This window comes from Athene noctua, chromosome Z, assembly GCF_965140245.1.
Source record: "Athene noctua chromosome Z, bAthNoc1.hap1.1, whole genome shotgun sequence".
NCBI classification, from domain to species: Eukaryota; Metazoa; Chordata; class Aves; order Strigiformes; family Strigidae; genus Athene; species Athene noctua.
This window is the reverse complement of record NC_134077.1, coordinates 41511719-41538226: the sequence shown is the minus strand read 5'-3', so window position 1 is coordinate 41538226 and position 26508 is coordinate 41511719. Positions and strand designations below refer to the sequence as shown.

The 26508-nt window shown below is 41.3% G+C and overlaps 1 protein-coding gene across 9 annotated transcripts in view; it reads right to left on the bottom strand.

Moving 5' to 3' along the window:
• Window positions 1–5492: 5492 nt before the first annotated feature.
• Window positions 5493–26508, bottom strand: part of RNF38 (ring finger protein 38) — a 144005-nt gene continuing 122989 nt past the window's right edge. For 7 of the 9 annotated variants that reach the window (XM_074933191.1, XM_074933198.1, XM_074933195.1 and 4 more), the window contains 5 exons: window positions 25131–25237; window positions 23485–23569; window positions 21837–21958; window positions 14753–14852; window positions 12653–14618 (listed from right to left, as the gene is read on the bottom strand). In XM_074933191.1, the coding sequence (XP_074789292.1) occupies window positions 14493–14618; window positions 14753–14852; window positions 21837–21958; window positions 23485–23569; window positions 25131–25237 (540 nt within the window). In that variant the 3' untranslated portion in view covers window positions 12653–14492. Of the gene's footprint in view, window positions 8960–12652; window positions 14619–14752; window positions 14853–21836; window positions 21959–23484; window positions 23570–25130; window positions 25238–26508 lie in introns of those variants that run through there. The other 2 variants (XR_012635648.1, XM_074933192.1) reach the window with 2 other exon arrangements.

The window sequence follows — 26508 nt, the reverse complement described above, 5'->3', positions numbered from 1 at the left end:
TCCAGGGCCCTGAATCTATTGTGAAGGGGCACCATGGAGGGTGAGAGAGGTTGGGAGAGGATTTTCCTGCCTCCCTGAACAGGGACCTGTTTCCAGCCTCCCCTGTCTCTTAGGTCCCCTCCTTCTGCTTGGTAGCAAGAGGATGAGGGATTACCTGCCTCATTTAGAGCCTCCATTTGCTCTCATTTCATTAGGGGTTCTAGGGTGTTACTCCACAATAAATTTCCCTTTCGCACTCCCTAATATTTCTTAATCTCTCGACCTCTTCTTTGCGCTGATCGCAGCGCACACAGGTGCTGTCACTGCTGCCCTCCAGCAGGATTGACAGACTCAGGCACTCCCTGCAGCCTGGGACCTGGATTGCTGCATGTTTGCATGGCAGCTCGGTCTGGGCTGCCATGTTTGTTCTGGTGGTGGTTTTGACATGAGTGGAGACCATGGCTCAGTCTACTCGTGGAGGACGGTAAGGTGGAACTAGCTCAGATAAGTTATAGACCCCGGAGAGGGACTGCACCCTGTCTGCTTGCCCTGCCTGCACGAACTGCCATGGAAACTGATGTGCCTCACCCTTCTGACGCACCGTGTCCTGTTTGCCCACTGTGTTTGCCATGCTCGTGGTTGCTCGTGCTCCGTGGGGGCTCCTCTTGTATGTGAGGGGTGTGAGGCATCATCACTCCAGTCTCTGCCCACTCTGAATCCCCACTGACCTCGTCAGCAGCAGCACACTCTTCCTGCTCAGGGGGCAGGCAACATAGGGCTCTCCGTCTTCCCTGGGCTTCTGCCTTCATGTCTTGTGGTTTTGCCACGGATTGTTGATGCTTTCAGGAGGGTCCCCTCTGCTGTCCTCCTCCTATCAGACACAATGAGATTAAGTCTGTTAGAAACCTCTATACCTTTACCTCCCTCTAAAATCACCAACATTCAGCAATATCAACTGCCTGCAGTGATGCTTACAGGGATTGATGGGGTGGTAGCAGAGTTGGAAGAAAGAGGTGTCATAAAGAGGACTCATTCACCTTTTAATTCACCAGTGTGGCCAGTAAAAAAATCCAACTGGTCAATGGTGGTTTACAGTATATTATCAACAGTTAAACGTGGTTCCAAATATTGCAGAAATAGTGACACTGATACAAGAAGCTGCCCTTTCCTGGATGGCTGCCTCGGACATTAAAGATATGTTCTTCATGATCCCACTCCTTGAACAACAGAAAGCACAGTTCTCTTTCACATCAAAGGGGATTCAAAACACTTTTAACAGACTCCCACAAGGATATAAACATTCCCCATCGCTCACAATGCTTTGGCTGAAGTCTTAGCAGAGATTCCTGTTCCATCTGACAACACAGTGTATCAGTATATTGATAACATCCTGATAGGGGGAAAGAACCAAGACAGTGTAAGAGACACAATGGAAAACATTAGGGGGACATTACTTAAATTGGAATTGTTCCCAATGGAAGTTCCAGACTCAAAATGCCAGGGACTCACACAGAGAGTTAAATTCCTGCGAGTCTGGTGGGTCAAAGGAGCTGCTTCCATTCCTTCGGATACTCTGAAAAAAACAGAACAGAGACAAAATCCATCTAGTGTAAAGGAATTACAGCAAATGTTGGGAGCCCTGGGTTAATGGCGCAAACATATGCCTGATTTTTCCATCATTGCTCATCCCTTGTATAGTTTACTTAAACTATAGGGGAAAATCATGGGAATGGACCAAACAGCACACAAGCACACTAGAATTGTTAATAAAAGAGCTAAGACTGTATCAACAGCTTGGCACTATACACCCTATCCATGTAGAATGAGGATTCATCGTGGTTCTCATTGCAACCTATGGCATAAGGGGCCAGAGGGACCAGAATTTAGCTCTCACTCTTTCAATGATACCAAAAGCAGATATTCAGACTTGGAGAAGGGTTTGCTATCCCTAGTGTGAGTGCTTGGAACGGGCAGAAATTAGTTCTTTTTAGAGATAACAACAAAGTGTGATCATTCCAGGGCCCTTCTACCTCTTAGATGTAGTTTGTAAAGGGACAGCGCCACCAGCCAGCATTGCCCAGAAACCCATAGTTTGTAAGTGGTATGTCTATTTGGAAGGCATCAATGAAATTATGTCAATTACCGAGGGTAATATTAAAATGTCTGAATACAAATGGACATAGATAGTACTCTGTTGTCCCAGTCTCCACCATGCAAACCATCTCTGATTCAGGAAGCATCCCTGGTGAGGGAAAGCAGTAATCTTACAGGGGTGTGGTTCACAGATGCATCATCTTATTAAGAGAACAGTGAGTGGAAATACAAAGCTATAGCACTGGAAGTGGCAACAGGAGAAAGATTGAAATAGGTGAAGGTGGTGCACAGGTTGGGGAACTTAGAGCTGTCCTGTTGGCCATGCAATACAGTGCTTTCTATATCTACACTGACTGATAAGCTGTTTTTTAAATGAGCCACCAAATGGATAGTCCACTGAGTAGCCAATGACTGGCAAGTGAAAAGAGTCGCAATCTGGTAAACTGATAGTTGGAAACAGGAGACAGAGTTACACATTAGTTGGGTGAAAGGACACAACTCTTCTAGTTCCATTGCCGCTCAGTTCAGTCAACAAATGGACAGCCTCATGCGGCTGTGATGAATTGATGTTGTAGACGATCAAGAATGGAAATGCTTACTTGGAAGGTTAGATGTTAAGCATTGCCATACCAGACAGGCCTATTTGTATCGAAAATGCCTGGCCCGGGGATGCCCTGTATCAGTTAAGTTATATGAACAAGTGGTGACTGCCTGTTCACAACAACTTAACAGGGACCAGCAAAGTAAGGTGCCTCTCCTCCACATTTGGGACAAGAAAACATTGTGGCACTCTTGGCAAATTGACTATATATGTCTTGATTGGGGTAGAAGTTATGTCTGGTCTTACCAGAGCTGCTGATTTTGCACTGGCCACTGGAGAAAACAGTCAAGGGACTGTGTGGTTCAGCACACTTCCCCTCCCAGAAGAAATTCGAAGTGGCAATGCCTCACACTTTACAGCTATAACAGTACAAGACTGAGCCAAAGAGGAAGGGATTCGGTGGATATTCCACATTCCCTACCATCCTCAGGCTAACAGCATTGTTAAACACATCAATGGATTGTGATGATGACGACCCCTGGAACCATGCACTGTCAAGATACACTGCACACATTGGAACACCACAAAAGGCATTTAAATCTCTCCACCTGTACACACAAGGAAGCAGGGTATACTCTACAAGATGAATGGAACTGGAAAAACTCTTTATCAGATGGCTAAATTCCAAGCCATTCCAGGAAAGAAAAAACAAATCAGCTGTCAAGTAATCAATGGGTCTACCTACCATAGGCCAACTGAAATGAAAAAAATCCATGCTGACTCTACCAGATCAGAAAATTTTAATACTGAATACTGTAAAATAACAGAACCAAATTTAGATTGCTGGTATACCTTTACTTTTAACAAGCCCATAGTTGTGTACAATCTCTGGTGTTACAGAAGCATTAAATTACTGTTTGAGTTCATTATTGACACAGTGACATCTATGCCAATTGTGAAGAACAAAAAACCTCTGCCCCCACTGACTTTTGAAAATGTATCCACCTGGCCTCTTTCTAGCCTAACTCCTTACCTCTTTAACATTGGTCTTTATATAATTAAAAATACAGGTCAACAAGTACTGCTCAACTCATTCTCTTAAATGGGTGGAACTATCAGTGCAGACCAGTATTTCTGTGATCAAACCTATCTGCTCATCATTCCTGAACACATCTTATGCAGGATGGTCAGCATGGTTGTGTGGACAAACCCTCACCTTCTTGAGACAATCCAAGAGAGATGTGACTGGAATCTTAGGAACAGGGTGAGGAGTCTTAAAACAGCATAGATGCTGAAGTACTCACAAATGAACTGGTCACAACAACCAGTGATCTAAACAAGTTGAAACATCCTCTACAATCTTCTCTCTTAGCTTTGGGAACCAAGCAATAGCTTTTGTCAAACATATTACCTCAGTGGGAGAAAACTGGTGAAAAGGACCATCAGTTGATCATAGATGCACTTGATGCCACCCAAAACAATGTTTCTTTGGCTCTTAATTGTATTCAAGCAACTGTGGATGCAATCCACAGCAGCCACAATCATAAGGGAATGTGAAGAAGACACCTTACCTACTGAAATTCTGAAAATAATATGGGACAATGGAATTGAATTTGAGAAGAAATTTCAATACTTATTAATTTCACTTATGATCCCACTAAGAGTAAACGCACCACTTTTGTCTTAATGATACACAATATTATGATGTATACCGTATACCCAATCATTGCTCTGGGATTGAATCACCATGGAACTATATCCAATAGAGCATAGAGTATGGGTCCAAGAAAATGGGAATAAATGGCAAACTGTTCATGTTGCCTGCATCACATGAGAACAAGGATTTATTTGTGCAATCAGTGCCACAAAGGCACAAGACATTTGTCTTGACATCGAACAAAATGTTTGTCACTTTGAAATACATCCTGATGAAACTTTAGAAACTGTACTTGTATATATTGAAAAAGGGAGTGCTTGCATAAGAACTTCTTGCAATTTTACACTCACAGATGACATTGCTATAAATACAAATAATCACTCAAATGTCTACGTTTGTAACTTTATTGAAATTACTGGATGTGATTTTAATAATTCTGCTGCTATGTTACCCTATCATCACTGAAGCTATGCAGTCCAGTACTTCAGCTTTGCAAGTATTACTGGCAACACTGTCCATTTTCAACAGTGTAACTAACAATTAACATCTGCTGTAATAAAGAGGGCAAACCAACAGTTATCTAGGACATCCAAAAAACATGTATATGAATCTTTGCATTAAGGATTTTCAAAGCACCAGTGAATCTTCAAATATGTTTGAGTACCAAGAACACCTGCTATTAAATGTCCTGTGTAAATGAAAACCTTTCAAATAATTACATCTGTCAACTGAAGTTTACATCATCTCATTAAAAACAAAACAAAACCCCTCTTTGTTTCACCACCAGATTCTTGTGTGACCCTGGCTAATCAAACTCCTTACAATTTCATCCTTAACTCAGGATGCATTTTTTTTATCGCTGTTAGGGCACTGTTAGGGCACTGTTAACACATCTTCAGCTGACACACAGTGCAACCTTCATCCCTGCAAATTTTCCTCTGACTAATTAACATCTTTAGAAAGCTTATCTTCTAGGCAAGGCTCTGAGTTATTTTACACTTTCAAATATATGACACAACTTTTCCTATAATTTTCCTGTGATCTCTCAAAGTTTATTAAAAAGTCTGTCATAAGCTACAATTCAAATAGCAAAAGTTCCCCCTACAACACAAGCATCTGTTGCCATTATCTAAAGTTGCAGGATCATGCACAGAAATATGCAAAGTAATGAAAGTAAACAATGCACCTCTTTCTGAGAAGAAGAACAGGACAAAATTGTGTAAGTGTACATCATACATTTATTACTGAACAACTCAACTGCAAAACTGGGCACAGGAATTAAAAATAAAAATCCATTGCACTACCTAGTAAAGCATTACTAGTAACTCTCATAAAAAATGTACAAATTTCATTAAAAATTTATCAAGCCTTCAAATGATTTGGTTACAGATATTTATAATACATTTAAAACTACATGTTAAATGATACAATAGCGTATGATTTAAAGAAAACACTTGACAAAAATATGATTCTAACAAAACTCAAACTTTCAAAACCATTAGCAAATCTGAAACACAAGTAGCAAAATGAGGTAAATGTACCAAAAAAACCCCCACAGCTTTTACAAAGGCCCAAAGATAACTCAGTCAAAAACATGTTTTCTACAATTAAAATTAACAGGTTGGTAAATCTCATCCCAAGTATTACACAAGGTATTAACAGCTGTGAAATCACATTCAAGAGCCTGTACAAAATGGCACACAACAAAAAGCTTTAATTTTTCTGTAAAGAAAGCCACAAAATGAGACACTAGAATTATCTGTAGGCCTTAACATCCACTTCAAATTGAATTGACAGTTTATGCAAAAAACACAGCAGTGCCAATACGATAAAGCAAACATATTACAGGTTTGTTTTGGTTTTTTGAGAAGGAGTCAGGTGATGGTAGAAAGGCAAAACGAACATAGAAGAAATTCTTGCTGAATTCTGGTGCTACCAAGCACCATGGGAGGCTGTGGAATTACACAAAAATGTACACAAAAATGTGCATAGCACATGGCAGTTAACAGCTGAACATGAATCCCCGTCTTGACATCCAGTCTGTCTTGACAGAGAGGACGTGGCTGCAGCTTGTCTAAGTCGATTCAGAACATATGCATGTGTGCTGTTTATACACTAACCACAGGAAGCAAGTCCACTTACATCTGTAAGAGTCCCATGCAAATGAAAGAACCATTGTAGAAGATACGAGTGCACCAATTTCAGGCTTTTACCAACTTAGACCCTCCATCTCCAAGATCTCCCACTGCCTCACAGAGTTTTACTGGGAAAAAAGGGACATTATACATCAAGATTTCTCCAGTTCCAGAAAGAGGACTACTTTCCCTTGGCTTCAGAAGAACGTGTCCTGTTCATTTGTCATTTTCTAGCTTAGAAAAAGCACCCTCTTTCCATGCATTGAACTAAAAACTGAGCCCAGTAGTGTAAGTTAACTGTTTAAATCTGTACACACGGAATTTCTTTCTTTGCAGCTATATAAAAGAGTTTTAAAAGACATTTATGGCATATGCTTTTTAAACATGATTTTATTTGTTAAAAAAATAAATTTTATTATATATAATTTAACCTGCGAGGTGTTATTGTCAAAAGCCTACTCTATGACTCCACTGGAAGAGAAGAGAAATTCTAATATTTTGAAGTTGATGTAACAGCATTTTTATTTGTTTAGTGTTCTTAAGTACAGATAGGTATGGAAAGACTGTTTTTAAGAACTACCTGTGTAACTAAACAGAGGGAAAAGCATCTGAAATAGGGCAAAATTGTGCTTTTATTTTATCTGCACCAAGAGCTATGACTGGTCTGTAGAATCTTCAAAAAGAGAAATCATCATGGAGAGTATCTAACACTGTTTGAAATTATAACTGACACTAAAGCATAGCAGCATAAAAAAGAATCAGAAAAGAATAAACTTAAAGAATAAACTTAAAGCTGAGACTGGCAGCAAGTTGCAGCAACACTTCTAATTGTGCCACCTGTACTGCTGCAACCCAAGTAATGACACTGAATTTAGGAGAAGAATTTTGTGGCAAAAAGTGCATCCTTTGAATAAATATGGTATATGCAAACCTAAATATTTTGCAAGAACATACTGAACATATTAACAGTCTGAATGTTACAAATTATTTTTTCAGTAGCCCGAATAAAACATTATTCAAAGCACCTTAATAGAGGTTATCACCTCCTATTTCACAGCACTGTTCTGGAAGGTGTTCCAATTTTCTCCTACAGTGGAGCAGTCTGGAAACTTGATTGCAAAAACCAAGAGATTTCCTTCTTCGTATTACACTCATCATGAAGTAAGGATGGGCAAGGAGCAGCATCAGAGCAACTAAATTCTGTAGTTAAGTGACAAAAAACCTCCTTCTCCTGTGATAGAATGAAAAAAATAAGAAGTTCTACTTCTCTGAGAAAATGCTAAACATTTTATTTTTTCCATGAAGTTGCAGGAATTGTAACCTTTTACAAGTTATTTTAGTAGTATACAAACTCCCTTGTAAATAACAAAGAATGTATGTGATTAAAACCAATGTTTATAAGCTAAAAGATTACATCCTTAGCAAGTACAATGGCCAAAAGAGAAGAGCTGTTGCACAAGACCCTTAATGTCCTTTCTGCTTCCTTTCATGGAAGAATCACGTAACTGGCAAACCCAGATAGAAAAATTTAAAAGGAGAACAGAGAAGCATTGATTTTTATATTAGCAATTCAAAATGTTAATATTGCTAAATGATTTGTGTGATACTGCAACTTTACATTGATAAAATAATTTGTAAATTAGTTATTTAAAAATCCAGACTTTTTAACATATGCTAACAACCCCAAGGTTTTTCATGTATTAATAATCAATGCAATCTTTAGTGGTACACATTTAAAAGCCTTCAGTGAAGGGGAAGCGTAACAGCTGTTTGAACAGTAAGTAGAAAGGTCTTTATGCCCATTAAGTACATTGGGGTGGAAATACTAAATATCTGTAATTGCTGCACCTGTCGCATTCAGTGTGCAACTGCAAACACAAGGAAAGGAACCAGTGTACAGTACTAGTACTGTTTAAATAACACATAAGATTATACATTGCAGCATAATTATTACTACACACATACATTCTCAGTACATGCTGGTATACAGGTTCTCAAACACACATGCACACTCAGTCACAAGCACACTTCACGCATCCTTTCACAAGGAAACACACATTCCATCATTCCTTCCCACTCACAGTATCTGAAGGCTCTATATAAGGTAGATTGCTATACTGTTTGGAGCTACCACTTTTTCCCCCCCCCTTTTTCTCTTATATAAAAGCACATGCTAAAAGATCATGTCCACAGTAATCTTGCAGCAACACTCAGAATGATCACACAAAAACCAGGGAATGTTAGTGCACACAAAAATTAAGCTAAAAAAAAAAAATCTTTGGAGTTCCAATCACACTGTTAGTATAACAATCCCATAACTGTAAAGACTAGTTATAAGCTTTATAACTGATTACGTCACACAGTGCAAAGTAAGGTCCATTGACCCTTTTATGTAAAGGGTAGGCTCAAACCCACATGGGTAAATTCAATAGATAGCTCTTAGATATATGTGACCAGGAATACCCAAACCAGAATTGTGCTCTTAGATGTTCATTCTGAATCACGATGCACTTCTGAAGCATCGGCTCTACAAATTGGGCAGGTACGATTTGCCTGTAAAACCAGAAACAAAAGAGGGTTTACTGTACTGACAAATACACTGTGAAGGTAATGTGTATGACACTGACATCTGTGAGTACTGAAAAGCAATTCAAGAGTACTCAAAAAAAGAGAAGACAAAGTGTGCTTAATGACTTCTTTTTTTTTTTTAGTTTGTTTTGTTATGCTGGAGTGGTGTTGTAAGTTTGCCAATTGAAAATTATGCTTATTAAAAAAAAAGTGCCTTTTATCTTTAAAGCAAACCTGCAAATTAGGCTTTATCTAAGTGCTGAAGGTTTTATTAATGCAGATTCATAGATACAGTATATTGCAATCAGATGGATGCAACTAAGAGGCTGTACTGTGTCCTTCAGAGAAACTGACCAGAACCAGACTAGCTACCTTGGCCTGCAAATAAACGTCCTATATAACAGTGTCATGTTGTCACGAGCTCTACTGATCAGGGATCACATCTCTTCATATTCTGTTCAATTTTATTCTCACAGAATTACAGAATCAGCTAGGTTGGAAAGGACATTGAAGATCATCCAGTACAACTGTTAACCGAACACTGACAGTTCCCAACTACACCAGATCCCTTAGTGCTATGTCGACGCAACTCTTAAACTCCTCCAGGGATGGGGACTCCACCACCTCCCTGGGCAGCCCATTCCAACGCCTAACAACCCGTTCTGTAAAGAAATACTTCCTAATATCCAGTCTAAACCTTCCCTGAATCAACTTGAGGCCATTCCCTCTTGTCCTATTGCTTGTTACTTGGTTAGAAAGACTCATCCCCAGCTCTCTGCAACCTCCTTTCAGGTAGCTGTACAGGGCCATGAGGTCTCCCCTCAGCCTCCTCTTCTCCAGACTAAACACCCCCAGTTCCCTCAGCCGCTCCCCATATGACCTGTGCTCCAGACCCTGCACCAGCTTCGTTGCCCTTCTCTGGACACGCTCGAGTCATTCAATGTCCTTTTTGTAGTGAGGGGCCCAAAACTGAACACAGGAATCGAGGTGCGGCCTCACCAGTGCTGAGTACAGGGGTAAGATCCCTTCCCTGTCCCTGCTGGCCACGCTAGTGCTGACACAAGCCAGGATGCCATTGGCCTTCTTGGCCACCTGGGCACACTGCTGGCTCCTGTTCATCGGGCTGTCAATCAGCACCCCCAGGTCCCTCTCTGACTGGCAGCTCTCCAGTCACTCCTCCCCAAGCCTGTAGCACTGCTGGGGGTTGTTGTGGCCCAAGGGCAGCCCCCTGGCATTTGGCCTTATGGAAACTCCTCCAGTTGGCCTCAGCCCATGGCTCCAGCCTGTCCAGGTCTCTCTGCAGAGCCTCCCTACCCTCGAGCAGATCAACACTCCCACCCAACTTGCTGTCATCTGCAAACTGACTGAGGGTGCACTCGATCCCTTCGTCCAGATCATCAATAAAGATGTTAAACAGGAGTGGCCCCAAAACCGAGCCCTGGGGGATACCACTCGTGACTGGCTGCTAACCAGATTTAAGTCCATTCACCACAACTCTTTGGGCCCAGACATCCAGACAGTTTTTTACCCAGCAAAGAGTGCGATCATCCAAGCCTTGAGCAGCCAGTTTTGCCAGAACCCCATCATATAGACGTGGTCAAAGCTGAAAGTACACTTGGGAAAAGGGAAGGGGTTGTAGTAAAAGGGTGAGGGGGTGGGGGAAGATGAATGACCTAATGAAACAGGTTTTCAAGTAACACACACAGCCAGGTCTAAACTTAGCCCTTCAACAAAGCACTCACTGAAAATGTCCTGTGACTCTTATAGCTTCCTTTAAAAGATAAGACAGATGACAAGTAACATTCTTTAAGCTTCTGAGTAATTATTTCTGCCTTCTCATTTCCCTTTTCAAATAAAGGCTAATTTCATTTTAGCAAATGATGCAACATGTCACATCTATGATAAAATATTTCCTTTGCAGAGGCTGAGTGAAGAGAACTTTTCCCTGCCCCAAATTCTGTATTTTTTAATTGCAAATTTGCAGGACCAACTACTGCCAATTCCAGGTTTTACTAAGGTAACCAAATTTCTCAATGAAAACGCAAGTGAAAACATTAAGAAATGTGGCTCTGCAGCCCAGAGTTCAGAAATCATTGCCACAGATTACAAATCCAAACAAATGCCAATGAAAGCAACATTTTATTATTGAAAACATTACTTAGTAATGCAAGTTAAAGTGAGGGTATTTTTTTTTCTGTCAACTACTACTGTTATTACTGTTTTATAGTTTATATCGTAATTATTATTGCTTTATAGTTTTTATAAAGCATGGACTGGTGATTCAGTTCAAAATATATTACTTGCTTTACCAGTTTTGAAATTACTTGAGAACAATGCAATTACTTGGTCACTACTCTGTATTATTTTAGATATAATTCTGCTAATATAATTTTTAAAATAAAAAGGCATGTTCTTCAAAATTCAATGGCTTAATGAATAAAAAAGTATTTGCTTAGATAAATAACGAATACTATCTGTAGCATGTAACAGCATTCAGAGGGAGTAATTTCTTGATAGGAACTGCAGAAATAAATCCACTGTGCCACGATAAAATGAATACTCATGGACACTGCAAGTTTCTTTTTAAGCAACTTTTCAGGATCCCACATGAACATCTGTTTTAAATTTAGTTGCATTCATGTGCCTTTCACAAAATTAATTCCCCCAATTCATTAAAAGAGCATTTAACATGACTCTTTGGTGCGAAAAAAGGAGTATGGTGGACATAAAATTGACCTTCCAACCAGCCACTCTTTCAGGAGAACTTACCTTTTGTACTGTTAGGAAAGAGAGCTGAGAGCTGCACAATGAACTAACAGATTTTTTTTTTTAAATAGAAATTTATAGCTAAAGTGAACTGCATTTAGAATAATGGATCTGTAGGGCCACCAGAATCTTCTAAAAAGCACTGCTGCTTTGGTGTTAGTCCATCAGAATCAAGTTAAAACTATAGTTACACAGTTTGTCTTTTCTCATCTGTAATACAGCATTTCCTATCAGAATATTAAATATAAAGGCAAGTTGTCCTTGTTATCTGGTTCTAAACCCTCAGGGTGAAGACAGGTCATGTTTTCAGGCTGTCCTTTGGAATGATGTTTCTTACTTTATAAAAGAACAGATTCTCTTTATAAAAGAACAGATTTGTAGTTCACTAAAGGATTTGGGTTATTAAGAAATAACCAAAATATGACAGTTGACAATACTGTAAAAAGCAGAAGGTTAACCTCCCTCTTGTTAATTTTGTTTCCTCTACTGTACTACATTTTCTCTCTCATGTCTTTAACCTTGTTTAACCAGGGAAATATAAATTAAAGTGGACAAACTAATACACTGTAAAAGAACATTTCCTCTCCTCTCACTTGCTCACACTACCTAAAAAGGTGGTCTGTACATAGTATTATACTAGCAAGGCAGATCAAACCTCTCATGAAGACAAGCCACAAAAGTTTCTTAGGTAATTTTTTTTTTTCTCTATCATCAACAACAGACAGTGGAATAAGGATTTAAAAAAAAAAAAAAAAAGACTGTATCTCATTTAAATCTTTCACTAACAACATGGTGAAACTTAAAAGATTCGTCTTCACTCTGTACTTTTAGAAATAGTTCTAGAAATATTCCTAGATAGCAAATACTTTCTTCAAAGAGAGAAGATTATATCAGTAAAACAATCAGTAAAACACGGGGACAAAATGGTAATTTATTTCTTTTTTTATCTTGTGAAAAAAAGTTACAAGTACTGAAAGCTACAATTTTTATCTTCCCTTGCAGAGTTTATCAACATGATGTTGGTTGGATGATGTGACTTCAGTGGATGTGGACATAATTATACTTTCAACATATAAAATAATTTGTCAGATACATAAAAGAATAGACAGAAGCAAAACTATAGCACAAAATATCTTCTAGTTATCCTTACTTGCAGATGTTTGCTGTGTACCTGTAACCAAGTTTAGACAGATGCTGTAACTAAACTAGGCTGGTGTTACCAGTAATTTGTTATAATTTGCAAAGCAAAATTATCTTTATTTTCATACACCATTTTCATACCAGTGTAACTAAACCCACATGGTGTAAATATATTGCCTTAGCAATCCTACAATATGATGATTTAACCGTGTCTAGCTTATGTTGTATCAGCTCCGGAATACACAATGTCAATACAAGCAGTTTTAGGTGGGTATAAATGCATCCCATTTAGGTTTACACTGCATATCTTTCACCTCATTCCCCCACCCAGCTGACACTTTCATGCTCATAGAGTTTTCCTATTATGAGACAACTTTTAGAAAACACCACAGTTGAAGACCTGTTAGAAAATACATAGTTTCTAAGCTGTGTCAAGAACATCAGTAAAAAGCTGTTTCACCACTACTACAGTACATCTACAATGATAAAGATTAAACTAAATCAGCTTTTTTCACTTTGCTGTTCTGAATTTGACTGCAAGTTCATTACCACTTGAAAGTATTAAATCTAACTGTAGAACTGTCACACTGAGTCCCAAAAAACCTTAATTCAACATACCTGTCTGACTCTGGATTCTTAAGTGTGTATTGAAGGACATACTTGAAGGTTCTACTGAAAGTTATGAGGATTGCTGCACAAATACTTACAATGGCCTTAGATTTTGTAGTAGCCTTAAACTACCATGGGTACTGTAGCCCAAAAGCAATTTCACATTCCAGTTTTTAAAATCCTTCTCATTAACTTGGTATCTTGTTAGCCAAAAGAATGCTGTCAATATTAACTTGATTTTTGAATTCTCTGCACTGAATATTTTAATGTATGACTAAGATATGCATTTTATTGCTTTTAAGAAGCCATAAAGGCAAGGGCTTTTAATTTCTTCTTCTGAAACAACAGACATGATCTGTAATTCTCTAGGGACTGCATCCTATATTAATATAGGATCACTGCAGTTTCAAATGTTCTGCACAACAGACTACACACAGATTAAACTAAAGCTGAATAGAATAAAATACCAAAAAAGGTGAGGCAAGATGGGGATCAATACCTTGTTGGCAGTAGATCTGGCTAATGCAGCTTGTAGATATGTCTCTGTATCATGATCTACTTATTTGTATCTTCTGTTCTTCAACACACTCTATACTACTACTATTTTCTGTCCTCTTACTGGACTGCCCTGATTCTAGATTATTTTTTTATTATTATTTTCTGCTCACATTATCTTGGAAGGGTATATCATAATTTTATAAAACTACAATTTCTATTTGCATATATTATATTTCTATATATATGTATATATGCATACACATGTATGTAGACACATAACATTTTATTTGCCCCAGAACCTAATGTTAATAACAAAGTGGGAGAGAAAGGTATTCTTGTTATGCAGGATATGTAAAACAATTAAAGCCCCCATCATCACAGAAACTCTAATTCATACTTCCTATATTATTTTTACGTTTTGTTTTCAAATCTTTTTTAATTTCATTCAGTATCACTTGAATTCAGAGTCATTCTTTTGTGCAAATGTAAAACACAGTAAAATTTTTCAATGAAAATAATTCTCTTCATATTCATTTTTTCTTGGGCCAAAAACTGTAAAGAAACATTCTTCATCAATTGCCAGAAAAATATCATGAGTAGGCAGTGCTTCCACTCTGTTGGCATTTTTAGCCTAAGTATTAGAAACATGAAACAAGATGAAATGAAGTGGAAGAGCAAAATGTCACCACCCTCTCCCCCCAAACTACATAATGAATTCCCTGTAAGATGGGTATTCTTTTCTCTTTTTTCTTTTTTTCTTATTACCTTCAGCCATTTATCGACACACTTGGCGTGGAACTCGTGGTTACAGGGTAAGACTCTAAGTAGCTGCCTTGACTCAAAATCACACATGCACACCACACACCTGAAAGAGACAACAAAGTTCAAATGTATCTGCTATGTAAGAACAGTAAATACATATTTCATACAAAATGCTACAGGTATAGAGCTCAGGGATATGGTGTGGTTGAGAACTGTCAGTGTCAGGTAAGTGTTGGACTACGTGATGAAGCTTCAAGGTCTTTTCCAACCTAGATGATTCTGTGATGACTGCAACATGGTAGCTCTTTTACTCCTTGAGTAGCCTCAGTTATCTGGTTGAAGATGTGTAGTGTGACAACATAAACTTAAAATTCCTTTTGTGTGTTTTTTTTTTTTCCTTCCCCCTGTGCTTTCAAATCACAAAGTGCTCCTGCTCACAGGAATTAATAGACCCCATCAGTAGAACAGATGTTTAAACAAACTTCAAAATGGTGGAGATAGTGTCTATAAAATTCACTCCCTACTGATATCGGTAAGTCACATTGAGTGTCACTGAAACTGGAATATCAGAGAAAAATCCTTACGCTGAAGATTAAACATCAGACAGCACTTGGTATTAAGTCACTTTAACTACATATCTATATTGCCATTTCCACTTGATTGTACAGATCTATCAAACACAGTAAGTTAATGGATTTTAAAATTAAGAAGATGCACTCTTAAACCATTGACCAAGCTCTACCAGGAGCACTTGAAACTTCAACACTTGAAGCTATTTTAACACAGGCTAAATTCCACATTGACAATCTCAATGTACACTGAACAAAACCTAGAACACCTTTCTTCCATTTTAATTTTTTAAATACTGAAAAACTAAATTGAAACATAGCTAAACGACGTGACGCTAAATAGAGGTTTTAAAGTATGGATAAATAGCCCTTGATCTGTGTGATAGTTTAGGCCTTGCTAGGACCGGAGACCACGTTGCCGTTGTCCCTCCCCCACCCTCGGACAGAGTAGGGAACAAACCCCAGGGTTAAAACAAAGAGAAATTTAATACAACAGTGTGATGAACAATCTGAACAACAACAATAGCAATAATAACAATAAACAGTAATAACAGTAAACAAGACAAAAGATACCCCAGTGAACACAGCCAGCCCACCGCGCGTGCTTCCTGTGACAAAAGCCACAAAAGAAAGCTTCCAGCATTAGACCTGACATCAGCATGGTGTGAATAACCCAGTTGGAGATCCCTTTCTCCTGCTTGGGAGAAACTTAACCCTATCTTAGGTGAACCAGGACATAATCCACCCCTTCATTCTATACCATCTGTGTCATGTCCACCTGCCATTTAGCAGTTAGCAATAACAGAAAAACAATTTACAAAGACACAGCATAATTCACGGCATGCTCTCACCCAGAATCAAGTCCCCCTGTGGTACACGTCAGACCTCTCCATTGTCCTGCAGCACCCACCACGTACACCCAGGTCCTTGAGCAAAAGCAATCCTGTGGACAGGTTTGCCTTTACCTTTGCCTGGTGCAGGACTAAACCAGACCATTTTTCCCAATATATTCCTCATGCGCACCACAGGGACTTTAACCCCATCTACAGCACGTGGAAGTCTTGACTGAGCAGATCCTCTTGTGTTGACTAGCCAGATGGCCTTTGCTAGATGAATGTCCCAGTCTTTGAAGGTCCCACCTCCCAATGCTTTCAATCTGGTTTTTAACAGTCCATTGTAGCGCTCTATCTTCCCAGAGGCTGGTGCGTGGTAGAGGATATGGTAGACCCACTCGATGCCATGTTCTTCTGCCCAAGAATTTATGAAGTTGTTTCGGAAGTGGGTCCCGTTGTCTGACTCAATTCTCTCTGGGGTGCCGTGTCGCCACAGGACTTGGGTTTCAAGGCCCAGGATGGTGTTTCGGGCGGTGGCGTGGGGCCCTGAGTAAGTTTCCAGCCATCCCGTGGTTACTTCCATCATTGTGAGTACGTGGCGCTTCCTTTGGCGGGTCTGTGGCAGTGTGATATAGTTGATCTGCCAGGCTTCTCCATATCTATATTTCATCCATCGCTCTCCATTCTGGTGGGGCTTCACCCACTCGGCATGTTTGATTGCAGCACACGTCTCACATTTGTGGATGATCTCTGTGATGGTGTCAATGATGAGGTCCACCCCACGAACTCGAGTCCACCTGTATGTTGCATCTCTACCTTGGTGGCCTGAGGTCTCATGGGCCCACAGGACTATGAACAGTTCACCTTTGTGCTGCCAGTCCAAGTCCACCTGAGCCACTCTAATCTTAGCAGCTTGGTCTGCCTGCTGGTTGTGTCGATGTTCATCAGTGGCCCGACTCTTGGGTACATGGGCATCCACATGGCGCACCTTCCCAACAAGGTTTTCCACACGGGCTGCAATATCCTGCCATACCTTCAGCAGCCCAGACCGTTTTACCCTTACGTTGCCAGTTGCTCTGCTTCCATTGCTGCAACCATTTCCACAGAGTATTTGCCACTGCCCAGGAGTCAGCGTAGAGGTAAAGCCTCAGCCATTTTTCCCGCTCAGCAATATCCAAAGTAAGCTGGATGGCTTTCACCTCTGTGAACTGGCTCAACTCACCCTGTCCCTCAGCAGCTTCAGTGACCCGTCGTGGGGGATTACACACAGCAGCCTTCCATTGTCGATGTCTTCCCACAATGTGACAAGACCCACCAGTGCACAGGGCATATAGCTTCTCCTCATCTGGCACCTTATATGGTGGGGCCTCGTCAGCACGTGTCACCTCCTGTTCTGGTGACATCCCGGAATCTTCGCTCTCCAGCCAGTTCATAATCACCTCTAGTATCCCTGGGCGGCTGGGGTTCCCTATTTGAGCGCGTTGTGTTATCAAGACAACTCATTTACTCCACGTGGCATCGGTTGCATGATACGTGGAGGAGGCCTATCCTTTGAACATCCACCCCAGCACCAGCAGTCGGGGTGCCAGGAGGAGCTGTGTTTCAGTGCCGACCACTTCTGAGGCAGCCCGAATTCCTTCATATACTGCCAGTCTCTCCTTCTCAGTTGGTGTATAATTAGCTTCAAAGCCTTTATATTCCTAGCTCCAAGCCTAGAGGTCAGCCTCAGGTTTCCCCAGGTGCTCTCTGCCAGAGGCTCCAGCTAGGGCCATTCTCCCTGGCTGCGGTGTAGAGCATGTTCTTAACCTGCCTTTCCCGGACTGGCCCGAGGGCTACTGCCTGGGCAATCTCCCGTTTAATTTGTTCTAAGGATTGTTGTTCCTCAGGGCTCCATTTAAAATTGTTCTTACGAGTTACGTGGTAGAGAGGGCTCACAATCAGGCTGTAGTTTGGGATGTGAATCCTCCAGAACCCGATAGCATCCAGGAAAGACTGAGTCTCCTTTTTAGAGTTTGGTGGGGCCACGGCTGTTATCTTGTTTATTACCTCCTTTGGGATGTGGCAACGCCCATCTTGCCATTTTATTCCTAGGAACTGAATTTCCCTTGCAGGCCCCTTAACCTTCTTTTGCTAAATGGCAAAGCCGGCCTTCAGGAGGATTTCAATTATCTTCTTCCCTTTCTCAAAGACTTCCTCAGCCGTGTCCCTCATACAATGATGTCACATATGTACTGCAGGTGTTCTGGAGCCCCACCTTTCTCCAATGCAGTATGGACCAGTCCATGGCAAATGGTGGAGCTGTGGTTCCACCCCTGGGGCAATCGATTCCAGGTGTACTGGATGCCTCTCCAAGTGAACACAAACTGTGGCCTGCACTCTGGCGCTATTGAAATGGAGAAGAACGTGTTAGCAATGTCAGTTGTGGCGTACCACTTGGCTGCCTTCGACTCCAGTTCATACTGGAGCTCTAGCATGTCCGGCACTGCAGCACTCATTGCTGGCGTAACTTCCTTCAGGCCACGGTAGTCCACAGTTAGCCTCCATTCACCATTAGGCTTTCTCACTGGCCATATAGGGCTGTTGAAGGGTGAGTGAGTTTTGCTGATCACCTTCTGGCTTTCTAGCTGACAGATCAGCTGAGGGGTGGGGACCAGGGAATCTTGGTTGGTGAGATTGCTACCAAGACTGCCGCCAGTGCACCGTCTTGGTAGCAATCGGCACTCGCTGCTCCTCAACCTTAAGCCGCTCCACCACTGAGGGATCCTCTGAGAGGCCGGGTAAGGTGGACAACTGTTCAACCTCCTCCAGGGCAGCTACACCAAAAGCCCACCGGTACCCTTTTGGTTCTTTGAAGTACCCTCTCCTGAGATAGTCTATGCCCAGGATGCACGGGGCATCTGGGCCAGTCACAATGGGGTGCTTATGCCAGTGCTTCCCAGTCAGGCTCGCTTCAGCTTCCAGTAGGGTCAGCTGCTGGGATCCCCCTGTCACTCCGGAGATGCAGATGGATTCAACCTCACTGTAGAATGATGGCATCAGGGTGCACTGTGCGCCAGTGTCCACCAAAGCATTATACTCTTGGGGGTCTGATGTGCCAGGCCATCAGATCCACAGTGTCCAGTAAATCCGATTATCCCTTTCCTCCACCTGGCTGGAGGCAGGGCCCCTCTAATCCTGCTCAGCATCACTCACTTCTTGTAAGAATGATTTACTGGTCCCCTCAAGAGCGTCAGACATAATGTTCACCGTTCTATTCTGCCTGGGGGATTTCTGACTGGACACTGGAGCAGCGCTTCTCTTGGAGGACTCCCCTTTCGTGATGGTCTTGCCTTTCAGCTGCTCTACTCGTGCAGCTAGGGCGGCAGTGGGCTGTCCATCCCACCTCCTCATGTTTTCTCCATGGTTGCAGAGGAAGAAACACACGGTGCCCATGGTTTGTGCCTTCTACTGCCTTTCTCTTGGGTGGGGAACTGTTTACTTCTAATAGCTGAGACATCAGCCTGTGCAGGTGGAATGTAGGACATGTCCTCTTCCATTTTCTGCACCCTCTGAGACAGTTCCTCCACAGCTGAGACCCAGGAATGCTGAGATGAAGGGAGATTTCCCTCATATTGCCGGAGCTTGCCAACCACTCCATCCACTGTTAGAGTCTGGATGTCTGTCCACCAGGACACTATTGCCAATGCTTTTGAGTGTGCTTCTGGTGCACTCTTCAGGAACTTTCGCCACATCAGGTGTGTGCAAGGGGCCTGATCTGGGTCCATGGGTGACTGCTCATCATTCAGATCACCATAGATCATCTCAAAAACAGCCAATTCCCTGAGGTTCTGGATGCCTTTCTCAATGCTGGTCCATTTGCTTAGCTGACATAGGATATCATCCTTGTAGGGGTGCCTCTCCCTTACACTGAGCAGGAGTCGCCTCCAAAGGCTGAGGGTTTGAGTCTGCTTCCCTATTTTCCTATCAATGCCAGCCTCCTTGGCCAAGGATCCCAGCTGCTTGGCCTCTCTCCCCTCCATCTCAAAAGCACTAGCTCCAGTATCCCAGCATCGGAGCAGCCAGGTGCAAATCTTCTCGCCTCCCAGGCAGCTGAAATCTCTCCGCATATCTCACAACTCAGTAGAGGATAGAGATCCGATGTTCACCACTGGCCCTGCCTCCTGTTTCTGTGCTGGGCCTGGCTCATCCCCATCCCCCACTTTGAGAGCTGACTTTCTGGTATATTTGGTTTTCTGTATCGGAGCGACTGATACTGGCACTGGCTGGCTCTCTGGCTCAGCTGCTCTGTGCGTGGAGGCGACTGATACTGACTCTGACTGTTCCCCCAGCCCAGCTGCTGTACCAGTAAGCTCACTCTCAGATCCTGCAGCCCTTTCTCCCCCTTGAGGGCAGTGAGTGGTATTAAAGAGGACACGGTAGGCATGAGCAAGTCCCCAATACACTGCAGCGAGTTATGTCTCCTGGGTTTTGCCACACTGATAACACACCCTTTCTAAGCACTTCATCAGTTTGTCAGGGCTCTGCATTTGTTCGGGAGTGAAATTCCAAAGCACTGGAGGTGACCACTGACCAAGGCATTTGCCCATCTTTTCCCACAGAGCTTGCTACTCGCTATTATCTGAACTTGGGGCAGGTTTCCGTGTACTGCTATTGTTAGAGAAGTGCCGTATGGCTCAAAACAAGATCTGGCAGACACCCAGAAAACATTGTGCCGCAAATACACTGGCCTGCAGGCTCCAAGGATAATTGAAACTCTCAAAAAACAAGAGGATCTCTTCCCCTGGCTCACCCATAGAGGAGGTGAGACCCCTAACAAAAGCCCAGGCAGTAAACAGATACCGGCCCGCCCCCACACACAGTGATACAAGCGGTTGATATAAGCAGTCAGGAGCCAGTACAGCAAAAAGAGACCCTTTATACATTTTCAATCGACAACAAATGTCAGCACTGGGATCATACACTGGATATAAGGGTTAATCCAGCTCCACCATGCAAGCAAGTGGGCCAGCATTGCAAACATTTTCTTATGAAACAATTCAAGTACAGAGAAAACTGCAGTCAACAGATTGCTCCAACACACTCTGGTCAGGGTCTGTCCCTTTTTTGAACCTTATTTCAACCCTCTTCTGCTCCATGTTGGTACACCAAAGGAGGCTGTGCTGGGTTAAGCCCTGCTGGGACCGGAGACCACGTTGCTCTTGTCCCTCCCCCACCCTCGAACCATGTAGGGCACAAACTCTGGGGTTAAAATAAGGAGATATTTAATACAACAGTGTAATAAAGAATCTGAACAACAACAATAGCAATAATAACAACAACAAACAGTAATAACAGTAAACAAGACAAAATATATACAGAGAAATACCGCAGTGAACACAGCCAACCCACCGCGCGTGCTTCCCGTGACAAAAGCCACAAAGGAAAGCTTCCCGCGCAACCACGCCGGACCTGACGGTCAGCATGGTATGAATAACCCAGTTGGAGATACCTTCCCCCTGCTTGGGAGAAACTTTATTCTAGCTGAACCAGGACAATCTGGAAAGCAATCCAAGAAAAAAAGAAAATTAAACTGTTTATTGGCATGACTGCTTTTAAAGCCCTTCTAGACTAGCTGAGGCTGCAAGTTAAAGAAATGAAAATAGATCACTTAAACTATGGACCCTTGAAAGAGACCAATGTACTTACAATGTCTGTTCTGATTGGTGGTTGTTTGGATTGAACCTGTAGGATGGAAGCTGTTCAATGTCTGTCTTTGTCAAGCCTCGTGGTTTGGCTTCTCCCAGACGTTCTGCCAAATTCAGCAGTGCCTGCAAAACATGGAAATTGGACATTTAAAAATTCACTGCTCAAACAAGCTCCGATTCCACTAGAGGTTGGTCTGCCATTACAACTCACTAGCTCAGTCACCAACACAAAATACCCTTCTATCAAGAAATGTTTAGAAGCTTAGTTCTCCCCTACAAGACAAACCCCATGGAAATTCTTTCAGAATTCAATCATCTTTCTAGTTATGTAAGATGTTCTCTCTGGGATTTCAAAACCTCCAGGTCCCAACTTCCAACTAGTCCTGTGGCTGTATGCACAGCTTGTAAGTATTCTACTTCTGAATACACCCTTACATCACTATGTAATTAATAGTAGTGGTAACCAAAAAAAAAATCACCAACAAATTTGCTTCTTAAGATTATGTAAGCCTGTGAGAGAAACCAAGAATTTAATGGGACAGGTTCTGATTCTCACTTCACACCCTTGGGGTAGCTGAACTAAAATATGGAGATTTTATCCTGAATCTGGAAAACAAATACATACCATCAAATTTTAAGCCTTTTTTTCTGCTAAATTTTATGCTCATTTTCTATAAGCCAAGTATTGCAACTAAAAGCCTCTTGCGTAAATAATTTGCACTCTGTCCCGTATGTAACTTGAACTCATTCACAATGGAAATGGACCTAAAAAAAAATATTACTGTAAATGTGACGGAGAACCAAGGCATAGAGAAGTTTAAAGACTTGGTAGAAGTTGCAAATGGTACTGATCACAAAGACATTTCTAATACTGTCAAACCTGGGGCCCAAATTTTCAGAAATAAGACAATGCTTCTGAACTACCACAGAAGTTATTACAGAAGCGCTCATTGTTAAACTGAAAATGTGCAATTGAAAATGAGCTCTTAAGGCGAGCACAGGCAAAGAGGTGCAGAAGTTAGGGTTGATGATTGTGTGAAGAGAAATCAAATGGAATCCAACAGTCTGAGAACCAACAAAGACACAACATCTGGGACTGCCCCATAATTACCTAGAATATTAAAGAGGGTTCTACATCTACAGATGTGAATTACTGTACCCTCCTGAGGGCCAAGAAGAAAAATCAGTGAGGCAGTTTCATAAACATTAAATTGAGATTAATTAATTCTATGACGTTAACACTATTCTGCACTAGCACTGTTGTGCACTAGCACTGTTCTGCGAAGTTACGCACATAAGTAAGTTACTCTCTTCCTTTGAAAGTGCTTCACTTCTGTTTGACATTTAAAATCAATCAAAATTCAAAAGGAGAAGAGTAGCATGTAGAACACAAAAGCTGAACAATTTAGTGATTACTAGCCTGGAAGGGTGGATTCTCGTAAAGAACAACAGACAAAAAATAAAACTAAGCACTTGTAATACCCAGTATTGAAAAAAAATCTGAAAGAACGGTTTCTGGATACTGTCTTCACAGTCATTACATTTACTTGGAAGGCAAAAGCAGGATTAAAAGCAAAATATAATAAAATTTTATGTATTGCTTGAGCTAACATCTCTTCTTTAAAGGCAGCTGTAGTTCACACACCAACCTCATAGTTTTCTACCTCTCCATCTTCCACATCCAACTCAAAGCTGAAAGCTGGTCCAACTGCAGGTGGCACTGGGAGCATTGATCTACCATGAGAGCAAACAATGATAAGGTTCAGCATCTTGCTGAAGGAAAGCACAGGAACATCTGGCAGACGTAAAGTTACCTTATTGATCCCTTTCAAATCAACAAGTTCTCAGAACTGGTAAAAATGTTAAATTTGAAGTTAAGAATAGACAGTTGAAGTGCGAGAGTCAAAGGAAAAAGCTAATTCTGACACTTTTTGATACTGGGAGTGCTGCCTTTTTAATTGCATGCATGTCTCAACTGATACTTCTAACCAGGCTCAGCGTTATTACAGAAACTAATCTCTTGATTATCACAGATTATGTAGAGCCAAAACTGACAGTGAGTTGATGTTCTGTTTTCTAAATGTTTTATTTCGTTAAGTGGATAAAGTACCAACAAAGAAAAGGAACCCTAAGTTCACTTAGGTCTCCAATACAAAAGCCTTGAAACTTTTTTAAGCCTAAAACACACAATGAAGGTAAATAGGATATGCTACTGGATCAACTTCCATACTGAAGGCAAGCACACTCTCTCACATACTGTGATGTCAGTTAAAGCAGAATCTCTTCAGATAGAGAGGCAAGAGAGAGACGTTTTTCTGGTTTTCAGCAAGTGTTTTCACCCCTCAAGATAGTACTACGGGTCAAAATTTAACACATAGAAATCACAAATTTACTGCACTAAAGTATACTAAAATCCCACTGAAGTCAACAGGATTTACTATGCTACATCATGTCCTCAATGGATGGTCAAGAAGCTATGACATCACTCTCAGACTCTAAGATGCAAAGTTGGACAACTTCACTGGATCAGATTTCTGGTGCCATTTTCATGCCATGTCTGGAATTGCACAGAGACAGACTACAAATCTGGTGTCAACATTGGATTATTTCTTTGTCAATGTCACCTCTGCCACCAGAAAATAATCTTTGCTTTCCAAACATCTCATACTTATTTCCAAAACAGAACACAGAAGAGTAATAAATCTCACCTCATACACCCAGACTCCCCCACAGAGAGTCTACCCTACACACTACAGATAATTCCTAAATGTTAGTTGTCCACATATTTTCCAGAAACAACTCAGAGGCAGAATGGAAATTGAACAGCTCTAACAGATTAGCAGTTCAGCCAACAGAGTAACACATCACAGAAAGCTCCCACCTTTGTGTTTCATAATTAAGAACCACACCAAACTAATTTATTCCGTAAGTGAAGACTCCTAGGGCTTCATCTTACGGTGTAACCATGCCTCTGTAAGAATATCCAAGAACCAAGTTTTAAAATCTGTTGAAGATTTTATGAAGAGTTCAGAAACAAGAAGCTACTGTATCTCAAAAAACCTACAAAACTATGCTGGACAAAACCGTTTACTTAAGATTTTTCCTTACACAGGGGTGTATGTTTTTCAAAATAAGCTGAAAAACTTACACATAAATGGAAGCTTTCCTTCTCTCTGGGACAGCTGAACCTGCCTATTCTCTGTTACAGTCAAACCATAAAAAGTGCCGAGACTCTTGTTGAAACTCATGTGACTTTTTAATGGCCTACATGGAAGCAAACATATTTTGAACTTACAGCACATAAGGTAATAGGCTGGGATGGTAAGGATGTGGTGGTATTTGCTGCTGTGATCTGTATCGGCTGCGCCCTGTGAGTCTTCGAGGCATAAAAGGTGGGTAAGGCTGCAAGAAAGAAGAAAATAAGCTGCAACTGGAACTTGCGGACCTGGAACTTGTGTCTGGTTCTGGGCTCCCCAGCACAACACAGACATGAACATACTGGAGAAAGTCTGACAAAGAGACGCTAAGATGGGACTGGAGCATCTCACATATGAGGAAAGATAGAGAGCTAGGAGTGATCAGTCTGAAGAAGAGAAGGCTCAGGGGGATCTTATCAGTGTGTATCAGTACTGAAGGGAGTGTGCAAAGATGACAGAGACAGGCTCTTTTCAGTGGTGCCCAGTGACAGGAGAAGAGGCAATGGGCACAAACTGAAACACAGGAGGCTCCATTTGAACATGAGGAAACACTTCTTTACTCTGTGAGGGTCACTGAGCACTGGCACAGGTTGCTCAGAGAGGTGGTGGAGTCTCCCTCCTTTGTGATATTCAGGAGCTGACTAGACATGGTCGTGGGCAATAGGCTTTAGGTGGCCCTGCTTGAGCAGGGAGGTTGGACCAGATGACCTCCCTTCCAACCTCATCCAGCCTGTGATTCAACATTTTTTCTTAATCATGAAATAAAATGAAATTTTAATATTAAAATCCACTTTCAATAAAGCATTATTTAAAAAAAATCCAGCCTCTGCTCAAATCCACAAGAACCTCAGTCTCAATTTGAAATGATTCCCATACCGTTGATAACATCATACCATCACATATGAAAAAAAGTAACACACAACAGAAATCTTTGCAAGTTCTTGTGTGCTTAGTCTATGTGCTTAGTCTACACGCAGGCTAGTTCAGGAAACAGGAGTTGAACTGCTGACTCTCTTGTAAATAAAAAAGCCCAGGCTTTAGACCTGGTGCTATTACACAGGCTTGCACACAAGTGTTTGAGTAAAGAAGCCTTTGAAAAAAAAAACCTAACTCAAATCTCTAAAAAAAGATATTTTTTTTAAAAAAGCTCTTAAAATACACCCCCACGTTTAAGCAGTGGTGTATATTCACATTTATGTTAAAGAAGGATTGAAGACTTTCAACTGCACCTGTGGAGTTTACTCAGCCCAATTTTTGCAGCTGGACAAAGCTTAAAGCTTCAATGTATTCTTTTCATGGATAAATCAGGCCTTTTTGCCATACTTATTTCCATTTTCATGCTAAGCTCTTTACTTTTACATTTAAGTTTTCATCTTAATTACTCAAAATTCCTTGCATTACCTACTAAAATGGGGACATACATGGTAAAGATTTTCCACTTAAATGCATTTTCCCAGAAATATTCAAAGTACTAAA